At 38.0% G+C, this 27,150-nt stretch overlaps 1 protein-coding gene across 2 annotated transcripts in view; it reads right to left on the bottom strand.

The window, feature by feature from the left end:
- The window catches only part of csmd1b (CUB and Sushi multiple domains 1b), a 433,675-nt gene that overhangs the window by 23,896 nt on the left and 382,629 nt on the right, over nt 1-27,150 (bottom strand). For both annotated transcript variants that reach the window (XM_081605248.1, XM_081605247.1), the window contains exons 56-66: nt 24,708-24,881; nt 24,338-24,511; nt 21,070-21,258; nt 16,548-16,724; nt 12,928-13,113; nt 8,573-8,749; nt 7,451-7,630; nt 2,560-2,733; nt 2,363-2,429; nt 1,981-2,087; nt 1,442-1,515 (exon numbers count right to left, since the gene is read on the bottom strand). In XM_081605248.1, coding sequence (XP_081461374.1) covers nt 1,442-1,515; nt 1,981-2,087; nt 2,363-2,429; nt 2,560-2,733; nt 7,451-7,630; nt 8,573-8,749; nt 12,928-13,113; nt 16,548-16,724; nt 21,070-21,258; nt 24,338-24,511; nt 24,708-24,881 — 1,679 coding nt within the window. The remainder of the gene's footprint in view (nt 1-1,441; nt 1,516-1,980; nt 2,088-2,362; nt 2,430-2,559; nt 2,734-7,450; nt 7,631-8,572; nt 8,750-12,927; nt 13,114-16,547; nt 16,725-21,069; nt 21,259-24,337; nt 24,512-24,707; nt 24,882-27,150) is intronic.

The raw sequence follows: 27,150 nt of genomic DNA on the forward strand, positions 1-27,150 counted from the left end.
CGCCACCAACACGAGCGGAGTGACTGCAGGTGACATTTTGATTCGTGGTGGCTTTTTAATATTTTAAAACGCATTAACTGCACGGAAGAAAGCTACAGCTGAAGAAGCATTAAATGAAGTGCATATCAGATTATTTCTACAGTTGAGTTAGACAGAAATGACTTTGGATGATTTTCTTTAAAGAATCTTTTTTACAGTTACTAATTAGTATAATCATTTACAATTATCTCTTTCTTTGAATAGAACATTTTCCTACATAATTCATGGACGTTTGTATATTTTTGTTGCTCGTCTGTCTCCGGTTTAAACTACTTGCTTTCAAGTGTTTTTGTAAGTGTAGTGAAATGTTTATAAAATCTTAACTAATTTAAAAAGTTAAAACTCGAGGAACGCGAGTGTCAATATCTAAGATAAAGACCACTTTACGTTGCAAATATATTTTAATCAAGAAGAAGACCCTTCAAGTGCAACTAAAATGTTCTTACAGTGACAAACAAAACGGCTCCTGGAGAAACGTTTTATGACCAGAATAGACAAAGATTACATTTCTTGGCCACAGTAACAAAATATTCGTTTGGAAGAGTTGAAATTAGGCTTTCACACATAACTATGCTGTATAAACCGTAAAACACGAGTGCAGCGTCACGTGTTAGTTTTGTGGCTGTTGGAGTAACTGTACACAAAGTAGGTGGAATAATGAAGAAAGATGACTGTTGTGTGTCTCAACAAGTCATTGATTCTAAATGTATATAAAAAAGTTTTGAAACCATAAAATAGGGTTAGCATCAAGTTTCTGGAAAGTCTCAACACAAATTAAAGTTTGTGAAATATTTAAGTTAAGCTATGTCTACCACATTTACCAAGAATAGTGGTCAAATCTCCAATAAGTGCGTAGGGTTACTTAAATCCACATTATGAAGGCTGCAAGTACATATTTGAGCCTATCTTGGGTAACCTTATGCATACAATTATTGTTTTAAAAATCCTTGCATTTATTTGTTTTGTAATTATTTTTATCAGATTTAATGATATTCAATAATGATATTCATGTCTGTGCTGATATACAGTATATAAACTTCTCACCAGAAATGCATATTTGATTTGTACATAAAGAGTCACAATAACTTTAACATAGTTCTTGCAATAAGGTATAGTTTTGGTTTTACTGATCTTAGTAAAACCATCAGATCATGGTTTGGTTTACAGTAATATACCATGGTCAACATTGCTGACTGCTGTCCTGCAATCCAATAATAATAAGCAGATTTCATACGTGTGCTTATCTCTAATTCCAGTTGCATAAAAGCTGTGAAAATATATATATATATATATATATATATATATATATATATATATATATATATATATATATATATATATATTTTTTTATTTTTATTTTATTTTATTATTTTTTTTAACTTCCCCGCCATCAAGTGCTCACCTGAAAGCCCTGGGCCAAGATCGGAATACCGTAGGCTGGAGTTCCTGGATCACGACAGCTGTTGAAGGCTGGGTCTACATACACAAACATTAAAAAAAGTAAACATTGTATTTCATTATGCTCCTATGATCACATTACCAACCGTGCCTTCCAAATAATAAAAACAATTTTATGAAGATTTTTTTTTTCATTTATTCTACAAGGACATAAAAATACAGGTAATCAGGCCAAAATAAAAAAAATGAATGAACATCTACAAAACTGGTAATAAAGTAAACCTATTAAATTATGAGATGGGGTAGGAGATGGTGTTAAGTAGGAGCAGCTTGTCCTGCTTGTTAAAGATGCACCCCTTGCTTCAACACATCAAAATCAAACAGTTGAATTTTCTCTTCAACACATCTTTATGTTCCAACCTGCCAATTGCTGTACTCATTAAATTTAATCAGGTATGTTCAAGTAGTGATTCGTCAAAAAATTTACTTTCGGATGCATCCTAACTAATCAGAAAGCAACCATGTTTTGTTTCTTTTAGTTACCTATACAGGTTGGTTGATGCCCACTCCAAATCCCATCGGCTTGACAGAGTCTGGTGGCAGAGCCCACCAGCAGATAGGGGGAATGGCAGTAAAACCTGACCTCTGACCTGTAATGGAAAAATAAACATCAAATCACACAAACATGACAGGAGCCCCAGTGTTTAAAATCAGGACGATATCTGGACATATAAACGTGCCACACAGCAAATACTATGACAGTTAACAATAGTCATCTCAAACTTTCTTTCTATATTTAGCAACAATTCAGGCAAAAGGAAAAAAAAGTCTGTAATCGGCGACCGGCCAGAACACTGCAGTCGTTGCACCCCTAATGACAACGCATTTTGTCTCATGTAGAAATGTCTCGGGTTTATCAGCTGACCCGTATGAGAAGATGTTCCCCTCTCTGAATCCTTCTCCAGGAGAGCCAGGATCCCCACACAGGACAGCTTGAAAGACAAAATAGTGACAGTCAACACTTCGACTGCTCTGAACTTTTAGCATCGCTGACAATCCTTTGCTTCGGCTCAAACGGAGTGTGCTGCAGTTTGCCGGATATAAAGGAGAATATGAACTCACGCAAACACTGTGGAATGTCTCCAGTCCAAGTCCCATTTCCCTCGCAGGTTAAGACGGCAGGGATGGACATCTGGTAACCCTGAAAACAACTGTAGCTCACACTGGCTCCCCAGGAATGATCAGTACCTTCGACCTTTCCATTGAGCACTTGGGGGGGATGTCCACACTGGATAACTGAGGCAAACGCACACAAATCAAAGTCCAGAAAAATTGTCAGGATCTCTGCTTATTCTATGAAACTTTGTGCATGCAGCTCCAGGAGGATATACACAATATTTCATCCTTAATTTAACACAGAGACCTGTTTCACTTAGTGCCTCTTTTAAAATGAAAAGACAAGAGAGCCTTTCATTCTTGTAAGAGATGTATGTCGATCCTCTTAAGTAGGAAATTGCAGATAAGGCAATAAATTTTCACTAAATCTTTCCCATATTTACAGTCAGAGAATAATTAAAAGTTTTAAAAACACTACAACTGTGAAAAACCTGTTAAAGGACCTGGGTATGTGTTGCCACTATGCACAGCTAAGAGGACTGTGAGCAAATTTCACTGGTAGACAGAAAACAACAAGAAATGTTGCTTCTTGGCACCACCAAGTCACCATAACAACCATTTGTTTGAAGGATTTGTGAGTGCAATGTGTCAAACATTCCTGCAATGACCCTTTACCCCAAGAAGCTTTTACTACTTTTAATCTAGACGTCAGGCTTCATGACTCAAACCAAACCATCAGCGTTGAATAAGGCCGTAATCTGTCTACTTTTATTCAGCAAAAAATTGGGTTTTCTTTCAAATGTGTTTTGAATGAAGATTTAGATGATATCCCCTAATTCTTCCCTCTGATACACATTTCGAGCGGCAGTGCTATTTCTGGTAATGATTCACAAAAACCCATGACTATTTTAAAGCTTAATTTTGAAACTGCCAGTGTTCGCCGATGATATCAGATTGTCTGCGGCTGTCTGAAGATTATTGTGCATTAAAGGAGGAATCCGTTATCATTTGATCATTAGGCAATGCGCTGTTTATGCATGACAAAGTTATTAAAGATGACGCGCGCACACTTGCGGAGCTGTTCACGTGCACTGATGTGCGTGCGGATAACTTCATGACACGATAAACATCTCTGTGTGTGCATGTAACCAACTCCCTGAGATAATGATAACCATCTGCAAGGCTTCAAACGTCTCATAAAGTCAGTGTAATTTCTGTCTAACTAGGAGACAGATGGTGTCATGCTCCATTCGCACTGCTCTGGTGATACAGGGTGCACACATGGATCCAAACACAAGGCTGTTTTTTTTTTCCCCCAGAATGCTTGTGACATTCAAAGCCAAAATTAGTAAGTTGATTAGCTTGTTGCAAGCAGATGTGGTTGCCTGGAAACCAAAAAAAAAAAAGTTTAAAAAATGTAGATGCATGAACCCATCAAAGGTCTAGATGAAGTACTGAGAGGAGTATGTGGAAAATATAGCTATACATTTCTCTAAGTATGAAATTATAGCTATTTGGCTTTTTCTATCATGTCAGTGTTTATGCAATGAGTTTGAGCCAACTACGTCTGATTGCAGCATCTTAAGCGACACATTTCTGTCTTTGAGAGTCGCGGGCGTCCTGAAGAAGCCTCCCATGTCCCCAAAGTCACTCTCCGAGACAAAAAACAGAAAGTGTCTCATCATTCAGTATTGCTCATTTCATATTCCTACAATGCGTTTGGCTGGTCCGCCCCCCCATCCAAAGGAATAATCTATACACCTGCACACAAGTCACTGCCAGTTTTGTTCAGCATGCAGTTCATCATTTTATTGCTTTGTGACTCCAGGAACAATAGCTGGTGGCTGGCCAGAAGCTAACGGGGATCCAAATTAATCACCGTATGAGTGTTTTCTCCTTCATATAAACAACTTTGTTATTATCCAAGAGACTCCAGCTGTCTAATAATGAAAGAAAACACTTTTATTGACTTTGGTTTTCTTAATATTCAAGGCTTGTATTTCCACAAGTCTCCAGTGCCTAAAGGAAACTTGTGTTTGGAAATGAAGGATTTTGAATTCTTTCACTTCCTCTTTGCGTCCTATTCTGTATAGACTGCGGTGACGTCAAAACCTGGAGGAAGAGGCATAAACTTGCTCATGTATCTCAACTCTTTATTACCTAATTAGTATTGCTGACTCCTTCCACCTACCCACCTTCTTTCCTTGCAAATCTCCCCTTTCCTCACCTCTCTTAGTCCCCAGCTCCAGCTCTCTCTCATTCCTCACCCCTCAACCCCATCGTCTCCCCTCTCACGCCTTTTTGGACCACTTCCCCTCTGCCTTTATTTTCCTTTTAGGCATTTCTCTCTTGGCACAATTCAGCCAGCCAACACATTTTATGAGCCTAATTCCTTTTCTCACGGTGTGTTTACAGGTTCGGGGGCAGCTATTGATTTGCTTCTCGGTTTTCTCATCGCTCCTTTCCTCTCTCACTTGTTTCTCTTTTGCTTCCTCTTTGCCGCCACTGTGATGCCTCATCAAAACACCTCCCTTTTCCATTTCCATTCACTTTCTTAAATCTCTTTTTCTTGACATCCCAATGCTTATTCACTTAATCTCTCTGTTGCTCAATGTGTGCCATTGTTGGTTTTGTTTGCACCACCCTCCGTTCTAATCCCATTTTTTTCCAAATGCACCTCTTTACCGCTTTGATTCTCTCTCCTCCCTCGTCACTGCTAGGCCTCTTTACCTTCCACCCCATACCCATCACCCTTTGTTATTACTGTGATTACAAAATCTGTCAAACTACAGCCTTGAATTCTCCCAAGTTCTATTTATTTGTTTACATATTTAAGAAAAATAAATGGTTTTGCATCAAAATGGGATTGGATCTACACAAAGGTGATGGAAATGGGAGGAGTAAACACAACTCATGATATGAGAGGAAGACTCTAAAGAGCAGGAGAAAGGTGAGCACTAAAGGGAACAGAAGATGAAAAGAAAGTGGACAAACAAATGGGAGAGAGCTTGAAGCCCATTCCCATCCCCAGTTCTTATTCATCCCTAACACCTATAATTTCCACTTTTCAATTTCCTCGTCAACCTCCATCACCAGCAGTATCGTTTTTTTTTCTTTTCTGTTCTGTTCAACCTCTCCAATTCCTTTGCTTGGTTCTTTTTCAGCATCCTCTCTCCCAGTTTTCTCTTTTTTTTCCATCCTAGTTCAAAGCCTCAGCTACTGAGAAAGCCTGCAGGATATTTTCTGTTTATGGGAAGAGGTGGTAGAGAGGATCGCAGGAATCATTTCCCTGTTAGATTTGTTGAGCATAATAGTCTAAACTAGGTTGTTTTACTGTACCACTCTCAAACACTGTATGCTTTCTTTTAACTTTTCTTTTGCATGTTTTAGAGAACAGAAGGGGTATTTTTTGCCTTAAAAACTCACAATGTTGTTTTGACAGGTAATGTTCTTGTGTCCCGATTTTCCGGCAGAAGTGTTGTTCATCCCCAGTCTTTTATTTTGGCAAATCAACTCAGATTTAAATATCATTTATTTGTGAAACCAGAACTTTTTTATACTAGCTTCAATAGCAGAGCCATGTTATCTTCCCACACTCCTCTTTATGATCCACAATGCATGTTAGTAGAAAATACTGTGTAATTTTTTATTAAGCCAGCAGAGCTTTAATGTAGCAAATAAACTGATGGAATTGAAAGGAGCAAAAAACATGTTATCTGATACTGTTTCAGTTTTTATAACGCTCTAAAATGTTTGAGAAATGTTGACAAATATTACATATTTAACAAATACATCCAATTAGACTAAGACTTTGTGAAACCACGTTTTAATGTGATTTGAGCAGCCAGTCTTCTGAGGAAGGCATGCGTCTCTGTCGCACACTCCGATTCGGCAACATTAACCCACTATCATAAGTGTCGTTAAATTAGTAAAAATTAAGAACATCGTAATTTCAAGTGGTTTTATCAAACCATTACACATTCTACCGTAATGTCTGTAAGATGTTGGCCAGTACTTTGAAAGAAAATAATTTGGAGAATACAAGACACACACACACACGCGACACACACACACGCGCGCACGCACACACACACACACAACACTGCTAGGCCAAGCGGGTTTGACAAGCGGGTTTAGATGATGGACGGCTGTCTTCATTGAGCCAAAATGTATTTATACTAGTGTGCATAAAAGGCAATATGGATCCTGTGTAGCTTCTCTATAGACTATGTATTTAGCTGTATAATTAAAAATGAGAATGTGAGTAAATTCCTACCAGAACAACAAAAATTTATGTCAGGATAATATAGAATATAGTTTGCTATACTTCAATGCAGGTTTAAAAAGTCAAAAAGTGCTTCAACAAAGGATCTGCTTAAGAGTTTGCACTTATGCAACACATTTATTGCAATTTTTCATTTTTATACTTTGTGATGTACAAAGTACTTAAAAGCAGCCGTGTCATCTCAGTGGTGATCGTAGAGATTATTATTTTTAAATTTATAAAAACATTCTTTTATTTAGTTATTCAATCCTAATCTCACTATATATGCAATCTTGCTGTGTGATGGAAAAACTTTGAGGTCCTAAAGTTTTTGCTGTGCCCGTCTTGTGCTCCAGGAGATGCAGCTTTGCTGTCTAACTAATGTAGTGCAAATGACTGGATTGTGGGGATCAACAGGCCTACCTGTTTGCGACTGCACTAATCTGTGCTGCCCCTCATAGACTTTTGACTCATTCTTGAAATGAGCCAATTATGCTTGCACTTGCAGATCAGAACAGTTGCGGTGTCTCATGCAAAAAGCTGGACACTCCCAGAGGTGCCATTTCTGAACCACGACCAGATGGTGAACTGCCTACGGATAGTAAATCTGCCACTTATGTTGCTTTCTGATACCTTTGCAACTGGGCTTGGTTTTGTTCCAGGTTCCATCTTTAGTGCAGCTCAGAACATTGCATCCAGCTGGTTCCATCAGGTGGCCAGGGTTACAGCGGTAGGCCACAGTATGGTTGAAGGTAAATTCTCTTCCCAAATAGATGCCGTTGGCGATGGGCCCAGGGTCGCCACAACTGATCACTGAAAAGGAGAATAAGAGAAAAAGTTATCCTCAAGCCAGAAAAAATATATATTCTGAGCTACAGCAATGTGGAAGGAGTTTTATCTGTTTTTTTTTTTTTAGACATGTTGATTTATTCAATTCTCTTTAAAAGAGGTACAGGTTTATTTACAGAGCTCTCTGTCACAGTTAAAAAAAAACAAAGGTTTCTTAGTCACCGTTCTTTAAAGGGCCCAGCATGGTCAGACCGAAGTCGAATCGTTTTCACACAACCTTCAAGGTCCACAAGACACACCGAACCAACGTCCAGTGAAATCCCTCCCACTGCAGTATGCATCATGTTGTTTTGACATAGGTGTGGTTTGCAACAATATAGTAAACACAGCAATCATGACAACTTACAAGTTCAGAGGAGAAAAAGTACATACAATATGTACTTCCTCTTAGCCTCGGACAACAGCTCCTCAAGACTATCCATCCTTCTACCTGAAAAACCAACCTCTGGAAGTTGAGTAGTCACATAACAGATCACATAATCACATAACAGTTTTGCATACAGAGTGAGGCAAAAAGTTCCTCAGAGGGGCTGTAATAAGAACGGGAAGATGACATGAGGTGGACATGTATTTTGTCACACAACTGCGACAGTGAAAACAGACTTCAGCAATTTGGCCCGACCATGCAGAATCCTTTAGTTCCCTGGTGCAGAAATCCTGCTTTTTTTTTTTTAAACTTACATTTTTACTCCCGTTTCCTAAATGTTTGTCTGTTTTCTGTTAAGCTAGCCAAATTAAAGTATTTTGATGCAACATACTTAGACTTACCTACATATAGCATCCTGAACTGGTGATGGATACCAGTCTAAACTAAATTTCTTATCCTATTATGACTGCAACCCTGCTACACTAACAGTGTTCAAAATACAAACTGCATAGATGGTAATCATGCAAAAGCTTTCCTACCAGTGCAATCTGGGGGCTGACCAGTCCATGTGCCATTTGTTGTGCAGTGTCTGGTGGTCAGTCCAGATGTTTTAAACCCTTCCCAACACGCGTAAGCCACTGAGCTGCCAAAGGTGATGCCGTCGCTGAACACGATTCTTCCATGGGCAGGGGTGCCAGGGTTACCGCAAGAAACAGCTGAGGATTGATGAGAAAAAAAACATAGCCGTCAGCGCTGATTAATGGAGGAAATAACTGCAAAGCGAGCTGTTAGCGTCTTCCTGTCAATCAGTGCTGATCAGCTCTGGGCTGCAATAATGAGATTATCACTGGAGACAGCTGGAAATAACCTAAAATGCATCCTTTAGTTAGTGAGGCTGATTGATGAATAAAGGTCGTTGGCCTAATTCCCAACACTGAGTGGCAGATGCGCTGGGTTACATTTGTGCACTTAAGACTAACTGGAAGCTTCGAATAAATCAGCATCATCTACCAAAGGGCTGCTGCTTAAAGCATTAAAAAACACCAAGGCCAAGTGTTGCCTGGTTCCGTCTGCTTGAAGAAAATCAGACTCTGTCGGGTAAAAGATTCACGATACACAAATAAAAAAACAAAAGGAAGCGTTGCTCACGCTGCCGGGTTGTAGAGTTGGTTCATTATTTAGAACTTGTGGACAGAGGGGGATATGGCAAGGGCCTTTTTAATTTTTGATCACAACTGGTCTACGGATTGCATTACAAAACTGTCAGGAAGGGCACTAAAAGCAGACAGGAAAGGTCTGAACTACTGATTCATTGAACTTTAGTTTGCTGGCAAAGCACATTAACTGAGCCAGGAGGAATTAGCAACCACCCACAGCGCATTTCACTAATAAGATCATGACAGCTGACAGCCCTTAACAATCAGGCACCTATTGATTGGATTCATTTGTTAGGACCCTTTTAAAAGCTTGGTCCAATAGTACATTTTTGCTGTTTTCAGCTAGGAGTGTGAAGACTGTGTGCCGTAGCAGCAGTCTGTGGATGTGTACGCATTTGTGTCCATGGATTTTTGTTTACTCGTGTCCCGGTGATGGAAATCTCACCCTTTCTGAATCAACTTTTAACCACTATTAGCCTAATGAAAAACAAATGTAGACAGACATAAATAATTAGCCTTAAGCAAACACGGGCCTGGCAAAGGCAAACAGACGTGCATCTCCGGGGTGTGTGCATGTTTCTGTTGGGTTTTTAGTATGTGTAATCAATTTAATAGAGAGTTCTGACTTTCTGACAAAAAAAGAAAAAAACAAGAGTTGCATGCACAGTTTGTGCCTTATAGCTTTTTTCCTTGCCATAAGAAACTACAACCCAAACATATTGATTTCTGACATGAAGAAAAATTACATTACATTTCTGCATTAAAGTTTGGATTTTCAAAGCAGCAATAATTTCAGGGTTGACAAGACTCTTTTTGGAGGGCAATTAATCAACAGGTGAACAATATTGACCTTTATGAAGTCAAGCATTGTGATAAACACAGTAGACAAAAGCTACTACTTTCTAAACTAAACTGATGTTTATATCAGAGCAAATTGTTGTGTTTGCTCAGTTATATCAGTATTTTTCCTTTAAGTTGTTAAAGCCGACTTTTAGCATTCTGGTAATTATTTTTTTACAGACCTTTAACAATGCTCAAGTGGACACTGATCCTGTATGACTCACCCTTCCAAAAACCCCCCATAATCTAACACCAGCACTCAGACACACTGGAGATTATGTGCTTCGTTCAGCTGAAGTATTTTGGGGAACGGTGTGAGGTTTCCAGTGAGTCTATAGTGCTTACAGAGAGCTTCTTTAATTTCCCGTAAATTCCCATCTGCCCACAGAGTGCCTTCAAAAACTACTACTATAAAGACTCTGAGCTTTATTAGAAGAATGACGCACAAGATTCATTTCAGAGAGACTGATATAATAGATTTTATATCTCAATATTGTATCAAATTTCACAAACTTAATGAATTCTTCCACTCAGTTCTGTTTGTTGAGCTTTCGAGAACACCATGCCACATCAACATTTTTTTTTATTTTTCCTTCCGCTTTGTAGAAGCTACTTTGACTTTAAATTTATAAATACAATTTATTTAGGGAAAATGTTTAACAGCTTCTTTGACTATATTTCCAAGTGCATCATGATCAACAGCAGACAAAGAGGAGCACTTGTAGTCTTGTAAAGCCTGTGAAGCAAATCCCACTCAAAAGAGAGAATCAGAGGACATCGACTGCAGCAGGAGTCAGTGCTTAACGTGCTACAACACACAGATGTGTTTGGGATATACAACTGTTGCATTACTCATCTTAAATCTCTCCTGAACAACAGAAAGACTTAACTGTGTGTTACTTGGACAATTGGAAACAAATAAGATCAAGAAAAGAAGATATATGACAACGAAGAAGAAAGACTTGTCCTGTGGTTTGGAAAAAGAGTGAGAAGGCACAGAAGCCAAGTGGCATGAAGTGCAGTGTGAAATTTCCACAGTCGGTGATGATTTGGGGATTATGATGTGAAACACAGCTAACATCCGTCATCTGCTGGTATTAGTCAATTGTGTTTTATCAAGTCCAATGTCACTGCAGTCATTTACCAAGGCATTTTATCCTTTCCTTTACAGACAAAACCTTTATTTTCCACTCTGACTTGGCACCTACCCACACTGCCAAGAGTCCAAACACCCAGCTTGTATCACTGTGTTAGATTAGCTACCAAATTCCCCTGAACTAAACCCAAACGAGAATCTATGAGACATTCAAAGAAATATTTCAGTGCACACAACTCCAAAGTCAATGAGACTTAATGGGTGCCAGGTTTTGGGGAATATTCACAATTTTATAACCAGCACTTCCTGTTAATCTTTCAGCACTTTCTTTTTTATTGTGAACAGCATCGCCCACAATAAAAAACACAGAGAGAGAGAGCTGGCTATCAATTTTTGACTCTGTGGGATACTGTCAAGAGGAAGATGAGAGACAACAATGCAGGCGACCCGAAGGCCAAGTTAATTGCTTATCATGCACTGATAAGGTAAGGTAATTTATATAGCACATTTTCAGCAACAAGACAATTCAAACTGCTTTACACCAATCAGAGGAAATACAAACAAAAGAAAAGCAAGAGAAAAATAAAAGCATAAACAGTTTACAAAAAGGTAAAAGTACAGAAATACATATTGGTTCAAAATGTTGAGTAAGAACATGAATTTATAGCCTAGTTGGGGTTTGTCTGGATTCATGATCTGATAAAACTAGATGTTGGTTCTCCATGTTTGACTCTATAAAGTGGATGGTAATACATGTAAAAGGAGCCGGGGGCCAAGTATCGACTGTACATACTGTGCAGTACATAGACATATCTCTTCTGTATTTCAAACCAGTGAGAAATGTAATATTTGAATTAGCTGCAAGTCATAATTATTAAAATTAACTATATAAAAACCTTTAAATACATCACTCTCTGTGTAATGAATCTATATCATTTTCACTTTTTGAATTTAATCATTCAGATAGATTTACTTTTCAATGTTATTCTAATTTAGTGATATGTATCTGCAGAGAAAATGTGATCCTGAACTGGGGAGAAAATTGGAGAAGCTCAGATTCAACCCATTCATAACTCATGTCTACTGGGCTTCATTTCATGAATACTCCATCTCTGTCACGGCTTGCAGAAATGAACAATGAGCAAGCTTCTTCACATTATAGAAAATGTATAGTATGTATAGCGCAAAACCTGTTTGTTTGATAAAGGATCAGTTTCTTACTGTCAGTTGTGTGCCTGATGCTGCTTTATGTGCAGAAAAAGAGCCTATGCTCATCAACTCCTGGGCCTCAGCTGATTTATATTTTTCCAGTGCATGGTGAAAAGTCCACATCCACAAATGCATTATAGGTTTTCGCAAAAATGTGGAAAGACTCATTTTATAGCATATTTCATTTCAGCTGTAATGTTTTAAAGAAACTGGGTTGGGACCCAAAGGTAATGAGCCAGGAATAGGTTGCTATCGAAATGTCTCAACAAGACAGACAGTTCTCAATATGCTATGTTGTCACATCACAGGGCCTGGCATAAATCAGGCAGCTGGATTTTACAATAAAACAAACTTAAAAAGGCTTTGCACATGTAGATTATTGTTTACAAAAGGTACATAAATATCTGATTTGTTCCACAGAAGAATCACTTCTTCGATTTTCAGTAGAAATAAAACCCAGAATCATGCAGGTATTCTGTAAGCTGTATGATCTTTGAGGTGCAGTGCAGCTTCATGACGGCTTCCTGATCGTTACAGAACCAGATTATTAGATAACAGAATTCAAACAAATGGTCAGTGCTCCACTTCCTACCTTGACACACAGGCTGCGTTCCGCTCCAGCTGCTGTTGTGAAGACAGGTCCTCTCAGCTGAGCCAATCAGATTATACCCGGCCTCGCAGCTAAAACGCAGAAGGCTCTTGGTCTTAAATTCTTCCCCTCCCAGTCTGGTGCCATGTGGCGGGATCCCAGGGTCTCCGCACAATCCAGGACTAGCTCCTATAGGGAAGTGAGAAATGGTCAATTACATTTAGAAAGCATAGCAATGTTTACGTTTAGGTGAAGAAATGTAGCCCTCCTTTGCAGTGGAACTATAAGATACAACCAACAAAACACTATCAGTTCACTTACACAATTTAAATTTACTTAATACATTTCATGTGAGGAAAGACCAAGAGTAACATGATGTACATTGTTTGATGGAATTAGAAATTTTAAAAAGCTTAATGCTGTATATTCCTGACTGTAAGTCTCACCAGAGTATAACTAGCATTTATTTAGAGATTATCTAAAGTCTGGGGAATCTTGTCCATGTTAATAATATGATCCGGTGACACATGTTCAGTTTCCTGCTTTACAACAAACTCACAGAAACTGACCACCATGGGTTGGAAGTCTGCTGGCAGTTTCTGACACACCGATGTCCCTGCTCTAAATCAAAGTTGGGAACGACTCGTATCCGCATCTGTACTTCGCCGGTGGAGAGGAGCGGAGACGCATGCAGTGCAAATATTGGGTGATGGAAGCGGTTGCATTGCATGAAGCGGTAACGAAAAGAAAGCCCGCCTCCAAAGTCATTTTCATTCATTTTTTTGGCAACTACCAGGGCATGGAAACGTAATCCTGCCTCTCCTAGAAGCAAATTCCAAGGCAAACGCCAATACTCAATTCTTGGTTCATGATTGTAGTATGAATTAAAATTCATGAAGATGAAAAAAACATATGTCACACCTGAGTACGAGTCACAAGACCAGCCAAACTATGAAAACAGTTTGAATATGAAGACAAAATGCTTTTCACTTAAAACCCATTATGTATCAAAAATGTTCACGTTTGTTAGCCTGTTTAGTTCCTAAACAGTTTTCTTCTATGTTTGATGTAAGGACACACAAATGCATGCATATGTACCCAGACATGCAAACAACTGCAACTGTTTTTATGCCATCATAAACGTTTCTAAAGATCCGTTTAACGCGTCACGACTTCAGCAGCTCAAACTCGGTAGGAATTGTGCATTTAACAGTGTGCACCTCTGAATGCAGAGTCTTGAATCTCAATAAACATTTTAGCTGCAGGTTGAAATCTTCCCTGCTTAGTGCTCTGCTTTGAGGCCATCACAGGAGGCTCGTTGCATTTCAACTACTGAGACAATAGCAGAGTTTCAAAACGATCATTTTGCGTTAACGTGGGGATCTGTGGAAGCCTACCGCAAAGCATCACTTACATCCTGCACAGGAGACAAGGATAACTTCACAGACTTATTCTCAGATGCGCAATATTAGCCAAGCAGCACCCAGTCAAGAATAGCACCAGAGACAGTCACCCGGAGAAAAAGAAGACTCTCAGAGTTCATGCTGCTGTCTTTTCTAACCAGCGAGAATCTCATCACAAGTGGGGAGAATTTTTAGAAGACACAAGCAGACTGTCACAGAGACAGCTGCTCAGTGCAAGGTCACATTTTGCGGACACACTCAGCAACCACTTTAAGTCTATTATGTAGACCTTGTAAGTACTCGGTTAGACCCCATTTTCTCTTCAGAACTGCCTTGATTCTGTGTTACATATTAAAATAAAATATCAAGGTATCAAACATTTGAGGTGAGACTACGGCTGTTGTAGTCACAGTATCCTGTAGCTCCAGCAACTGAGCTAAAGTGAATGTTCAGCGTAAACCACCTTCTTAAGATGGATTCCACACGTCACCTCAAAATGACTGGAATAATGTTATTTAGCAAAGATCTTGAATAATGACTTCACTTTGAGTCTGTTTTATACAGTTGGGAAGTAAATATGTGCGAGAAAGGGCAGTGTGGTCATGGGGTGGTTTGTTTTTGATAAGCAAGGGGTAGGTAATTATAATCAAGGTTATAAACAGCTTGATGCAGTTTTTCAGCTATTAAACTGATTAACTGATTTCAAATTATGATGTCTCCTCAGGTGTGCAATTTATGTCCCAAATTGTGGAAAATTCTAAATCTTCTCCTGGGACACACTCATGCGCTTCGAGTTAGTGCTCACTGCTATTAATCTGCAGGGGAAAGACTAATGTTTAGCCATAATGAGCAGTGATTAGTGTAGAAGTAAAGGTAATCTAATTTCATCATCATCGCTTTTGATAAAGCGAGCCAACCTGTGGTAGAAGGATTTACGGCTCTTTAGCTCAGTCAAAAAAGTGACAACACTGCAGTTTAAAAGCACTCCCTAACAAGTGAAGTCCCACTTCAGTACAAGTAGAAATATCTGATGACTACCACACAACTGAGCAAGATAACTGCAGACATTTTCATGATTATGGGGGGGGAAAAAGGGTCTCTCATGATAGTTGGCTGGAAGCCGCAAATCCCTCCTCAGTGACTCTCTCTCTCTTTGCAGAAGCAAACAAAAATTTAACTAAGTTTCTTTAATATCTACTGTTCAAAATGAAGTGCAAACCACTTTGCATGTGATTCTGCCATTATTTCCACTCTGCCGGTTTAACCACAGCCCCTGCTTGCACCTGAAAGGGGACCGTTTCTGAAATGAAAGAAAACCAGCGTGACTCTGCTCCGTTAATACTATTTGGACTGGTTTAGATCTAAGGTGACTAAGAACCCTGGTAAAAATAAACTCTATATGAAATCTGTACTGCTGTTGCGTGATCTAAAACAAAACAAAGAAAATGATTAGACATTTAGCAAAATCTGCATGTCTATGCCCAACACCAACCACACATTTATCACATTTCAAGTTGCTTTACTTCTTAAAAATATTTCTCTGATTCCAGATATGGAAAGTTTAGCTGAGTAGCTTTTGTCCTAGTGTTGCCATCTTCTGGATAATGAAGAACAACATATACGTACTTTACTTGAATGGCATGTTCTCTTGCCCAAGTTAACCAAAAATAAATATACATCTTTGTAACATCATATTTAAATTTAAGAAAAAAAAATAAATTGTAGAAAGGTATAATTAAATTAAAAGATCCTGACCCTAACTTTTTTTTTATTAACCTAAAAAAGTTAGGTCTAATCTAAAACAAATAAATTAAAAATAATAAAAGCTGTAGTTGTATGCATTCAATTTGCATCTGTAAGGGGTACTAATAAGTATGGCAATCTTTTTTTTTAAATCCTTAATGTTGCATTGTTTCCTACTTATTTACATTAAAACTACAACTTCATTTTATGTTTTTGTACATTTTCACCAGAAATGCAAAAAGCTATTGAAGGTGCAGCACATGTAGTGTTTAATTAACCATCTATGTAGGTTTTGGCATCTGTAAGAAAAGAAACTACATTCTTACGTAGAATACTTTAATTAGATACAGCACATTTATTGTTGACCATTTTAACTCGCATATCTGATTTCAGTGAACAATTTCCAAACGTTAAGTTGTGCAAATGTGTACATTTTAAGCTGTGACAGTTTACAGCCTTAAACATTAGTTTGCCTACCTGTGCAGTAGGGCGGCGCCCCGCTCCATGTGCCATCTTCTTGGCAGTTGCGAGTAGAATTGCCCACTAGAACTCCGCCAGGCAGACAGGAGTACTGCAGAACAGAACCGTATGTCCAACTGTGGCTTCCCGAGACTGCTGCATTAGGTGGCACGCCGGGATCGCCACAGGAAATAGCTACAGAGACAACGAGACATCGGAGGAGAAAGGAGACAGACCAGGGGTGGGGTTAGAGTTTGTGAGTAAATCCAGTTGTAGATTCCAGATACATAACTACAATAGGCAGTGCAGCTGGGGTTCTGCAGACGGCGAAGGAGAGAGGGTGACAGGAAGAAAAAGTGAAGCATTACCTCAGGTGTTTGTTGATAATGTATGTGTTTATGTGTGAAAGCATACAGACGGCAACAGAAAGGCAGACATTTGTCTTGAGCTGAAAACTGATACGAAACGAAAATCGGCTAGAAAGAGTGCAGTGACGAGGTAAGTCTGCAGTGTGTCTCCCCACAGGTAGGTTTGTGCTCAAAAAGCCTCCTTGAGATGACACGATACATTGTGATGTGATGGATAGAAAACCTCCCATTACTGGCAAAGTCACTGGTGTTTGAGTCACAGTGAGGAGCTCATATTAATAGTTCAAAAAAGTAAAAACCACCTCGTCCTCTCAAATTAAATGAAAACTATTTTCCATCCCCTCAATGGTAAAACCCAATAGAATTTAGCTCACAGTTTTAAATGATCAGATATTTCCTAATCTATAAATATACTTTTGCAAATTTTTTAAAGAAATCTTTGAGCATACAGACAGACACAAGAACTTAAGAACATTTCTCGCCCTTCTCTACTCGTCTCTTTTTCTCGGCCCCCGCTGATCTCCAATCGGCCAGTAATTTTCCGATAAGACCTCCTTTCTCAAATGTGATGCTCGATTCACAGATACGTCCCCAACTTTTTTCCCATTTCTGCCAGATTCCTCATCTCTACCTCTCTGTTGACGTCGTCTTCTCCTGTGCTTCTGCTCACCTCTTTGTGCTTCTCCCTTCATCTTTGAATCAGTCTGCTGCTATCCCTCTCTGGTTTAATCTTGATGTTTCTATCAGCCAGAGTAGGTTCCTAACAAGAACATCTATTGCCTTAAGAGAAACATGCTCAGTTTTTTTTATGTACACACATACACACTCATACACACAGTTATGCAAAAACCTTTAAGCCTTTTTCTTCTATTGCCTTTTTATGATTGCTTCCCTTTCTCACTTGAACCTTCTTTTTTCCTCTCGGTTTCTCATTCGCTCCTTGAAGTCATCTTGGTGACTCTTCAAGCCATTTCTCTCCTTGTATTACTTTTTTGACACACACACACACTATATATATATATATATATATATATATATAATAAAAGATTCACCTGGCTGTGATGGTATTTTTAAAACATGTTTTCGAAGAATTCCTTAATATTTTCCTCTCATATTTACTTCATAAAGATGTAATTATAAATGACACGGCTTTAATGTGCAACAATGCATTTTATGCACTGTGTGTGTTTTTTTTATGGACTGGTCTGATGTGTCATGCCATGATTTATGCAAGTAAAAATCTAAAGTGCTAAGCAAGGCAGAGAAACAGTGTGTGAAAAGCTCTAACACACCATGATCTTATTGCTTCCACTGAAAGAAGTAAGTGCTCCTCAAATGCAATAGTGCAGATGATTGAAGTGCTTGAAAGCAAGGCAACTTGGCTTTTTTCTTTGATTCTTTATTTGTTTTATCTCCTTTCTGAAACCCTTTTCAGTTCAAATGGACTGTTGGGGCGTTTCAGGCTAAGGTATTGTACAGACAATCACATTGAGGCTTGTTATAGTCACATGTGTCACTGATCCACCCGAGAAGAAGAAGAAAAGACACCAGTCCTGGTTTACAAAAAGGCATTTCTCTCGAGATTCAGGGGGGGAAAAGTTGTTTTGTTTAAGTTTCTGTCACAAATGTGTTTGACTGTAGTAAGAAATTTATATATCTATAAGAAGATTAAAAAAAACCTCTAATTTTGTGAACCAAAGGACTTAATTATACAACACAGTATTCAAAGCAAAACAAAAAGACAAACAAAAGCTAATTAAAAACTAGGACTGAGGCATTTTATACACGCAACCTTAATTACCCACCAGAATATGAAGTTTTTGAACATTTTGTGACTTCAACCTTTTCCTAAATCTACATTAAGAATAAGTATTTTGAAGAGATTGTATTGAGAACTCATTCATTGAAGCCATTAGGGAAAATTTTTTGCATCTTAAAAATGCTTTACTTTTGCTTCCTACATCTGGAAGAAGGTTTTGCTGAATCAGCAAAGCACAGCACAAACTATCCACTTCTTAGTGTGACTGAACTATTTGTAGCAGCCTTAATACAACTTTTCCATTTGTAGCTATGTGGGTGTTTATGGTATCCAGAATGGCCATACTTTGCCATAATGCACTACTTTTACATGCCGTTTGCTGACCCTACCAATATCAGCAAAAAAATAAATAAAAAAATGGTTATAACTTTGCAGAACTCTTATTCTAATATATATGTGAGCAAGGCATAATCTAGGAATCCTGTATTACTTGGATATTTTGAAACATAAATACGAATGCCCATATATGTAATATAAATTAAAAGAGACAGGTTAGAACAGCTTTACACATATAGACTAAAAGATGTGAGCAAAAACACCAGGAGGAAAACTTGTAATGTTTTCATGACCAGATCATTTAACAACATGCAAAAATATTAACTAGAAGAAAGCATATTTTGGTTCAGTCAACCCAGGACTGAATGTCTCAATACGTTCATACAAGCCCAGAAAACTGCAGCAATTAGGCACATCTTTTGTGAAGATGGAAGCGTTTTGGCATAAACAACTGTCCGATGTTTATCTCAAACAAAACAGATTATATTAACGCACAAAATCAAAACCAAGCTGACCAGACACCACAGTGCTTCATGTGTGTATATATTGCAATTACTTTTACATCTGTTATAGCCATTTTTTAAATTCCATTAATGAAAATAACTTTAAAAACAATATTTACCTAAATAACCTAGTTCCCAAAGTAAAAAAAAAAAAAAACATCAGTGAAAATTGTGATTAAACCTGTCAAAAGAAAATTCAGACTAGCTTTTGAAAATATTTTATATTTACAAACCCCCCAAAAATTTGACCCAAGTCAAACTGTTTAAAAGCCAAATATCTGTAAACGTCTGAATTCAATGAGTTACCAAACAGAAACAAATCACAGAAAAATACTCACCCACGCTCTGTCCCATCCCTTTAACCCTATCCCTCTCTCACCTCTTCCTACCCTAAATGAAAGTCATTTTTTCCCATCCAGTTCACTCTATTTGCTATCCACAATTCATCAGACACTGTTATGATTCATGTCCTGCCCATGCTGTGTTAAGCACTCATTCAGCTCACCTGCCACGCCTGATTGCTTACCTGTTCCACCTGGGCCTTGCCCTACTTAAACACCCCTCAGCCTCTGCTTCCTTGCCAGATTATCGACTGCCACGAGCCAGTAGAGAGCCAGTGTTTCCTTCCAAGTCTTCAGTGTTTCTATGACCACTTTCTGTCTACGGATTTACCCCTCCTGCCAAGCCCTTCACGGATCCCTTCTATTCTGGATTTCTGGACCCTGACCCAAGCTCTGCCTCACGACCACCAGTTACCGCCTGCCCCTCAACGCTAAGTTTGCTTTCTCTGTCCTCCTGTGTATGACCTCTGCCTGATTATTGGCAAAGTCCCTGGGTGGTGTTGTTTTGGATCTTCATTGCTTCCACAGAAGCCTGTTCCACTGGTTTCCTGCATCACCCTGTCAGACCCTCTGCTCCACCCGTCCACTGCTCTACAGGTCAGTTAAGCTGAACATTTCTAAGGTACCCCTCTATCTGTGCATCACCAGTCTTCTCCCCTCTCTCCTCAGTGCTGCGTTTGATGACCTCTCCCTGAGCAGAAACCAGCATCTGAAAATAACTTTTTTTTTTCTTTCGTATACTCCTGTGTGTGGTTGAATTTCCGGGCCCCCTCTGAGTGTCCTTACAAGACACAATAACTTTGTTGTTGCTACAATTAAGCAACTGCTTAGTAAAACAAAAAAACTCACTTTTTAGTGGGCTTGGGAAGCTAACATTTGGAAAGGAAGTAGTAAAACTGAGTCCTTTGCAAGCTGAGACTCTGTAGCGTGTCAGTGGCTCAACTTACCCCAAAGCTACCATTTCAACTTTATTTGCACCCACAGTTAAAATGCTACACTTTTATATTCAGTTTATGATCTCATGTTGTAGCTCACACAGCGCAACAGATATATGGTCAAATTTAATATGTATTGTGGTCTAAACACAATGTTTATGAAACTTGTATTCACTTTTAAAAGTGAAACATTATCTACAGATTCAAAAAATTACACCATCTCATTTGGTCACATAATCAACACTTTTTACAACTTCCAACTGATTCAGCAGTCACCAGTTTTTTTTTTTGGTCATACCTAAGCAACGAGGTGTTGGTCTGTCCCACAGCCCGTTGTGTTGACACGTGAGGATCGCAGAGCCCAGAAGGTAATAGCCTCTCTTGCAGTGGATCGCCACGGTTACACCATAGCTGAAAACTTCTGGGTAACGCAGACCGGACTGGCGCACGCCGTTCTCCACGTGGCCAGGGTCCGAACAGTTCACCACTGCACGAGACAAAACGGTTCTCATTCAGATCACAATTACATGTTAATACCTGAAACTAGGGAGTCATCACTTTTTCAAAGGGCAATGTAGGTTTGAATTTGTTTCTCGCTTCCTAAGAAGCAGTTCCGTTTAAAAAATGCATTTATGTTTACTTGTCTTGGCTTTGACTAATATTTAAATTGGTTTGAAACACTGTGACAAATGCAAAAAAAAGAAATGAGGAAAAGGGCAAACACTTTTTTCCACACCACTGTATATAACAATATATTTTTAGAGTGCAGCAGCCACCACATATTCACCTCTAACCCTTTTTGCTTCTGCTTCTCCTCTGTTGTTGCTCATAGTGAGTTTTCCTGTCCTGCATGCCTGATTCTTTTGCCAATTTACTCCAAACAACTTTGGCTCAGTATAAACCACAATCCCAGTTGGACATCATGTTTCTGGCCTTTCTTGAGAGAATACAACAGAGGGTTCATGGTGTGACCTGGCCTCGACTAAAACGAAAAGTTTAAGATTTTATTGATACAATTGTAAATCTGTCTGACATCTTACTCATTTCCTTTCTATAGCATTCCTAATATTAAAAAAATATATATATTTATAGGACTTCTATTAAAAAGACTAGATCTTTAGAAGATTCTATGCAGAAATAAAAAATAAATCAACTACAACGCAACGGATTTTGCCAGCAAATACTATAATTTAGAAATACACAGCGATAACGTGTATATCAAATGTACCAAATATGCTATGAGCCATTTTTAATAGCACACTGTTCTGGGAACACAAGACATCTTAGGTCAATATCGTAATTACCATTACGAGGGAGGGAACTAACATCTAACCAATCTTCTATTTTTTATAAGCTTTATTGAATTATTTTCAAATTTTATTTTTTTCACAATTTTTGTAATGTTTTTGAGCTTAGTCATTTCTTTTTAGTCTTGCACGATTTATTACATTGATAAAATTTTGATTGAGTGAGGGCTTATTAATTTGTTCTAAATTAAATGTTCATATTTCTTAAATTTTTTTCATCATTGAGATTTCAAAAAAGGAAACCTAAGTGATAGTTTTCATTTGCTTTACATCCATATGCAATTAACTTCTAAAAATAACAAATGCATCCTCAATAATGCAACTTTTCATAGTCAGTTCTCTACTGAATCAACACTTGACCCGGATTTAGGGCGTCTTCTTGAGAGAACCACTAAAAGATGTTCACTTTTCAGCATTTATGATCTTTTTTGCTTCACGATCAAACGTTTAAGTCGCAAAAGAAATGACTTAACATTACGAATACAGAAAACCCGCTGTTTTAAAAGTAAAGTCTCTTTGTGAAACATAAATGCAAAACTCCCTTTATCTGGCTTGAACCTCAACTCCCAGATTCACTTTAAGGATTTCCTGCCTGCTGTTTCTCCTCCCGAAATGGCAGACACCTTGACGTTTCACTGCAACCGTTTGAGACAGTCAATGCAGTGGCTGCCTATTGGTGTCTGTCACACTGTGCTATGTTCTCTGTGCGAACCCATTATGTGGTATTACCAGATAATTAAAAAAAAAAAAACGCTATCAACCTCTTCTTTCCCACTGTCTTCTTAAATGTGCCGACTAAAAAAAAAACTATTACAAATTCAGATTGTCCTTGCAGCTCCTTTAAACCTCCTCTTTTGTCACACCCTGCTCAGTTTTCTTGAGCTCTTTGTTCTTAACTCTTGCTCTTCTCTCGGTGCATGCCAGTCCAATAGGAGTAGAGTGTGATTTTCCACATGTCACAGGGGAGGACTGACATTCACTGAAAATCCAAGCCCATGGGGGAGATGGCTGTGTGTGAGTAAGAGTGTGTATGTGTGTTTGGCGCCCTATGGGAAGCAAGAAAGTTTCGGGCTCATAATTGACAGCTGCTGCTGTGAGAAAGGGAGAAAAGGAAGGAGGCAGAGTGGGAATAAGAGCGAAAAGAAATTCAGGGAGGATGAAAAAAAGGCAAGCTAGAAGAAACCTTTTTATGGGAAACCCATGTAAGAGACTTTGTGATATCAAGTGTTTTAAATGCTTAAGAGTGTGTATCTGTATATGTTCTGTTTAATGAAATTTATAATAGAAAACAAATTAATAAATGAAACAAAAAAGTGAACAGGTCCAAAACACAGTCGTTTTTTTTCCCTTTTCTTTTCTGTAAAGTTTGATGGCTACGGATGACGTATAATAAAAACATTAATTTCAGAAAACTACAAAAATTATACAAAAAGGTACACGTATACACTGCCCAGGATTTGCACTCGATCCTTGGTTGGATTTCTTAATGTTGCAGTTATTGCTTTTCAAAATACCTTTGTAAAAAAAAAATTCTTACCACTAAACAACTTTCCATTGATAAGTAGTGATACTTCTGATTTTAAAATATGTATGTATTGTTTAACAGAAATTCTTAAGAGCTCTGGATAAAAAAAGTAATTTGAAGTCTAAAAATGTGTTTTAATGTTTACAAATTGTATTTGTTTACATCTACTCCAATTTTTTCACCAAACTACTTATATGTAATGGTGCGTTTAGTGAATTTTACCTAATCAGTTCTTATAGTAAACTTGGTGGCAGACGTAGTTGCAAAAAAACTAAGCAAAACATTTTGATATTCTTGTTAGAATTTCCAAAGCCTTTTCTTTTTCTGAAACAGGTTCATAAATACAGTATTTTGAATTGTGGGGTTACCCATTCTGCTTAAAGACAAAATAAAATTGTTATTGAGAAATTTTATTGTACTTCTAACATTAGGTCCAAAATTTAACCTTCTCTTAATATGCATTTGTTCTTATATAATCTAATCATTGTAGTAGAGGATTTTTATTTATATACAGAAATGGTCTATGTTTTAAAAGGCCAAGTCATAAAATCCTAAAGCATTATGCATTAAAACAAATAAATACATAAAATAATTGTCATTTTTGATTATGTTCATCATGGAATTGTCAATAACAATAATTACTTTCATTCCATCTCCCTAATTTGTGAAGGGTATAAAAAAACATTTTAGGACGCAAACAACTGGGTAACGCTGTGTGACAGATGTGAAGTGACCTTTGCAGACAGGTAAGGGGTTGCTCCACTGTCCGTTGAGTCGACACTGAGCGCGGGCATTCCCACTGAGGATGTAACCTTTATTGCAGGTGAAGTTGACAACGTCATTGAGGTTGAACTCGCTGCCATTGGTTCGGCCATTGGCTGGGTTTCCAGGGTGACCACAAGTGATGGCTAAACAAGTCAAAGGAAACAAGAGAAAATCAATGAAAAAGATGATTAAGTGAAGCACTGTTATCCCCCACTTCACGTCTTTCACATATTTAGCATGCCAAAAAAAGAGGCATTTATCCAATTTAGCTCTTTGTTTTTCCAAACAATGTTGCAAGTTATCAGCATCTTGCAGTAATAAAAGAATGCGTTTACTTACGGACACAGACAGGTGTTGTTCCGGACCACCGATGGTCTTGCTGGCAGATTCTGACGGATGTGCCGATTAGTCTGTATCCCAACATGCACTGGTACACCACAGTGTCACGGTAGCTTGAGCCATCTCCGCTAATGTGACCGTTGACTATGGGATCTGGAGAGTCGCAGTGACCAGCTGGAAGAGACGCACGTACATTGAAAAAAAATAAAATAAAAACGTACTTTTGCTTAATCGATCTCAAGTTTGCTTGGCGCACACATAGCTAAAACTTTAAAACACTTCAAATATTTCAGGATAATTTTTTGGGCCTCAAAATCATTAGTGCATTTTCAAGTCAGCTTTTCCACAGCTCAGCTCAAGAATTTGGCAATTACAGACGCACAAAAGGCCTCTGAAAAACCACAAACATGAGAGCTTTCTGTGTTTTCAAAGTGACCGTGAAATACTAACCCCCTATTTTGAGTTAATTAACCTGAGTAATGATAACTATTTCAAGAATAAGTTGACAATACACTGTAAAAAAAAAAAAAAAAAAACTAAAAAAACGGGTAAATTCCTTCAAATTTCTAAACGGGTAGAAATGTGAAGGAATTTCTCCGTTTTTTAGTAATGTGAAGGAATTTCTCTGTTTTTTAGTTTTACAGGTATTTGTACCGTATTTTCCATTTTACGCATTGCATCATGGGAACAAGAACCTTCGTGAAGCGCAAAAACTGGTCAGACGACATTTCAAGCTCTCTGACCGGACCCTGGAACATATATCTTTTGGACTTCGTTCATCAGGGGAGAGACAAACGAACGTAATGTGGGGGCGGAGGGAAACCGTTATACCGGTAAGAATGGGGTGGGGACGGCTCGTGTTTCAGCGTTAAATTTGTTCCATGTTTGGTGCTCTAATCAGGCATGTTGAGATTAAGTTATGTTGATAAACTGTTACAATGGGTCAGCTTTTTGCCTCACATAAATTGTGGATTGTACATAGAGATAGTTAATTTTCATATTTCTGAAATAGGAACAAACATCACAGAGTAAATAAGTGACGTTTGCAAAAAAAAAAAAATAATCCAATTGGGAGTTTTTACTGAAATGCCTACTTGCAAACTCATTTGGTTATTGTAGCTTAGCTTAAAAACTATATAAATAGTACTGTTCTAAATTTGTTGTCAGAACAAAATATTTCATTTTATTATAAAAAAAACAAAAAACAAAAATAATTGATTTAATTATTGGAAGACTTGCACGTTTTGGTGTTTATATTTCTTTCTCCTTATATGGTTATTCTGTTTCCTCTCAACAGCTGCATCCAGACACTCCTGAACTTTTCCTGGAAAGCAACTAGGCATCTTTAAAATAGGTGTGTACATTTGTTTTTGTTTTACTCAACCTGTTAAACCTTTAAATTAAGAAATATGTGGTGTTTTCTACAATAACATAGGCATAATGTTTTGTTATGCGTCTTTCTAATAATATCTAATGCAGCACTATGTAACTTATGATACTTTTTTTACATATATGTTGAAACCGTCACTGTGGTGCTGCTCATCCCACTTCTCCCTGATCTCTTGCATTTGGCTACGCTGCAGCTAACCGAACCTCTCATGAATGTTAAGGCTAGTTAGCATGGACACAGATGACAGTGGATAAATGGTTTTCCTGTAATGTTAAGTTGATTGACAGCATGAAGAGGTTGATTGTCAAGTTACTTCCGGTTTGGTTTGCCGTGTGATCCCCACTTGAAAGGGATCGTTTCCACTGTGAAGTTTGAACTGGATTTCACTCAAAGAGCCTTTAATTTAGTTGACTCATCTTTATTTTTGTATGATGGTCCACATAGTACATAGTCCATAGCCCAATAGGTGAAAAACCTCAAAAGAAACAGAAACACATTACATTCTGAAATTAACAAGATAAATACATTGTGAATAATCAGATTTCTACCCCTTTAATTATTTCAAAAGAATAGCAAATATTTTATAGTAAAATTCAACAGTAATAAATAAATTGGCATTTATCAACATTTTGTTAAATATTTTCACAAACATTCTGACCAATATTTTTTTCTTCTTTCTACTTTAACCAATAAGCACCAAGTGTATTTTTTTCTTTTTTCTTTTTAAATTACTAACTTGACTTCAGTAAGATTAAACAATTTAGTACAACAATCAATCAGAGTTCATTTGCTGCTCCAATGAAATTCAGCAATGAGCAGCAGCATTGTGAGGCTTACCGGCTGTCTTTCACAGTTTGTAGAAACTTTTACACAGTTCTGAATTTGCATGCTACCAGCACTGTTTGCTTCTCATGCTCTCAAACAGGAGTGGCAGGTCAGTCACACCAAAAGTAGCTGCACTCTGATTGCTAGGAGATTGAAGATTGAGTCCACCTGGTTCTCCTCACTAATAGGCAGAGAGGAGCTACAGAAAGGTGCAGCAAATGGGAGTGG

Source organism: Poecilia reticulata, chromosome 3, assembly GCF_904066995.2.
Source record: "Poecilia reticulata chromosome 3, P_reticulata-male-v2, whole genome shotgun sequence".
Taxonomy (NCBI): Eukaryota; Metazoa; Chordata; class Actinopteri; order Cyprinodontiformes; family Poeciliidae; genus Poecilia; species Poecilia reticulata.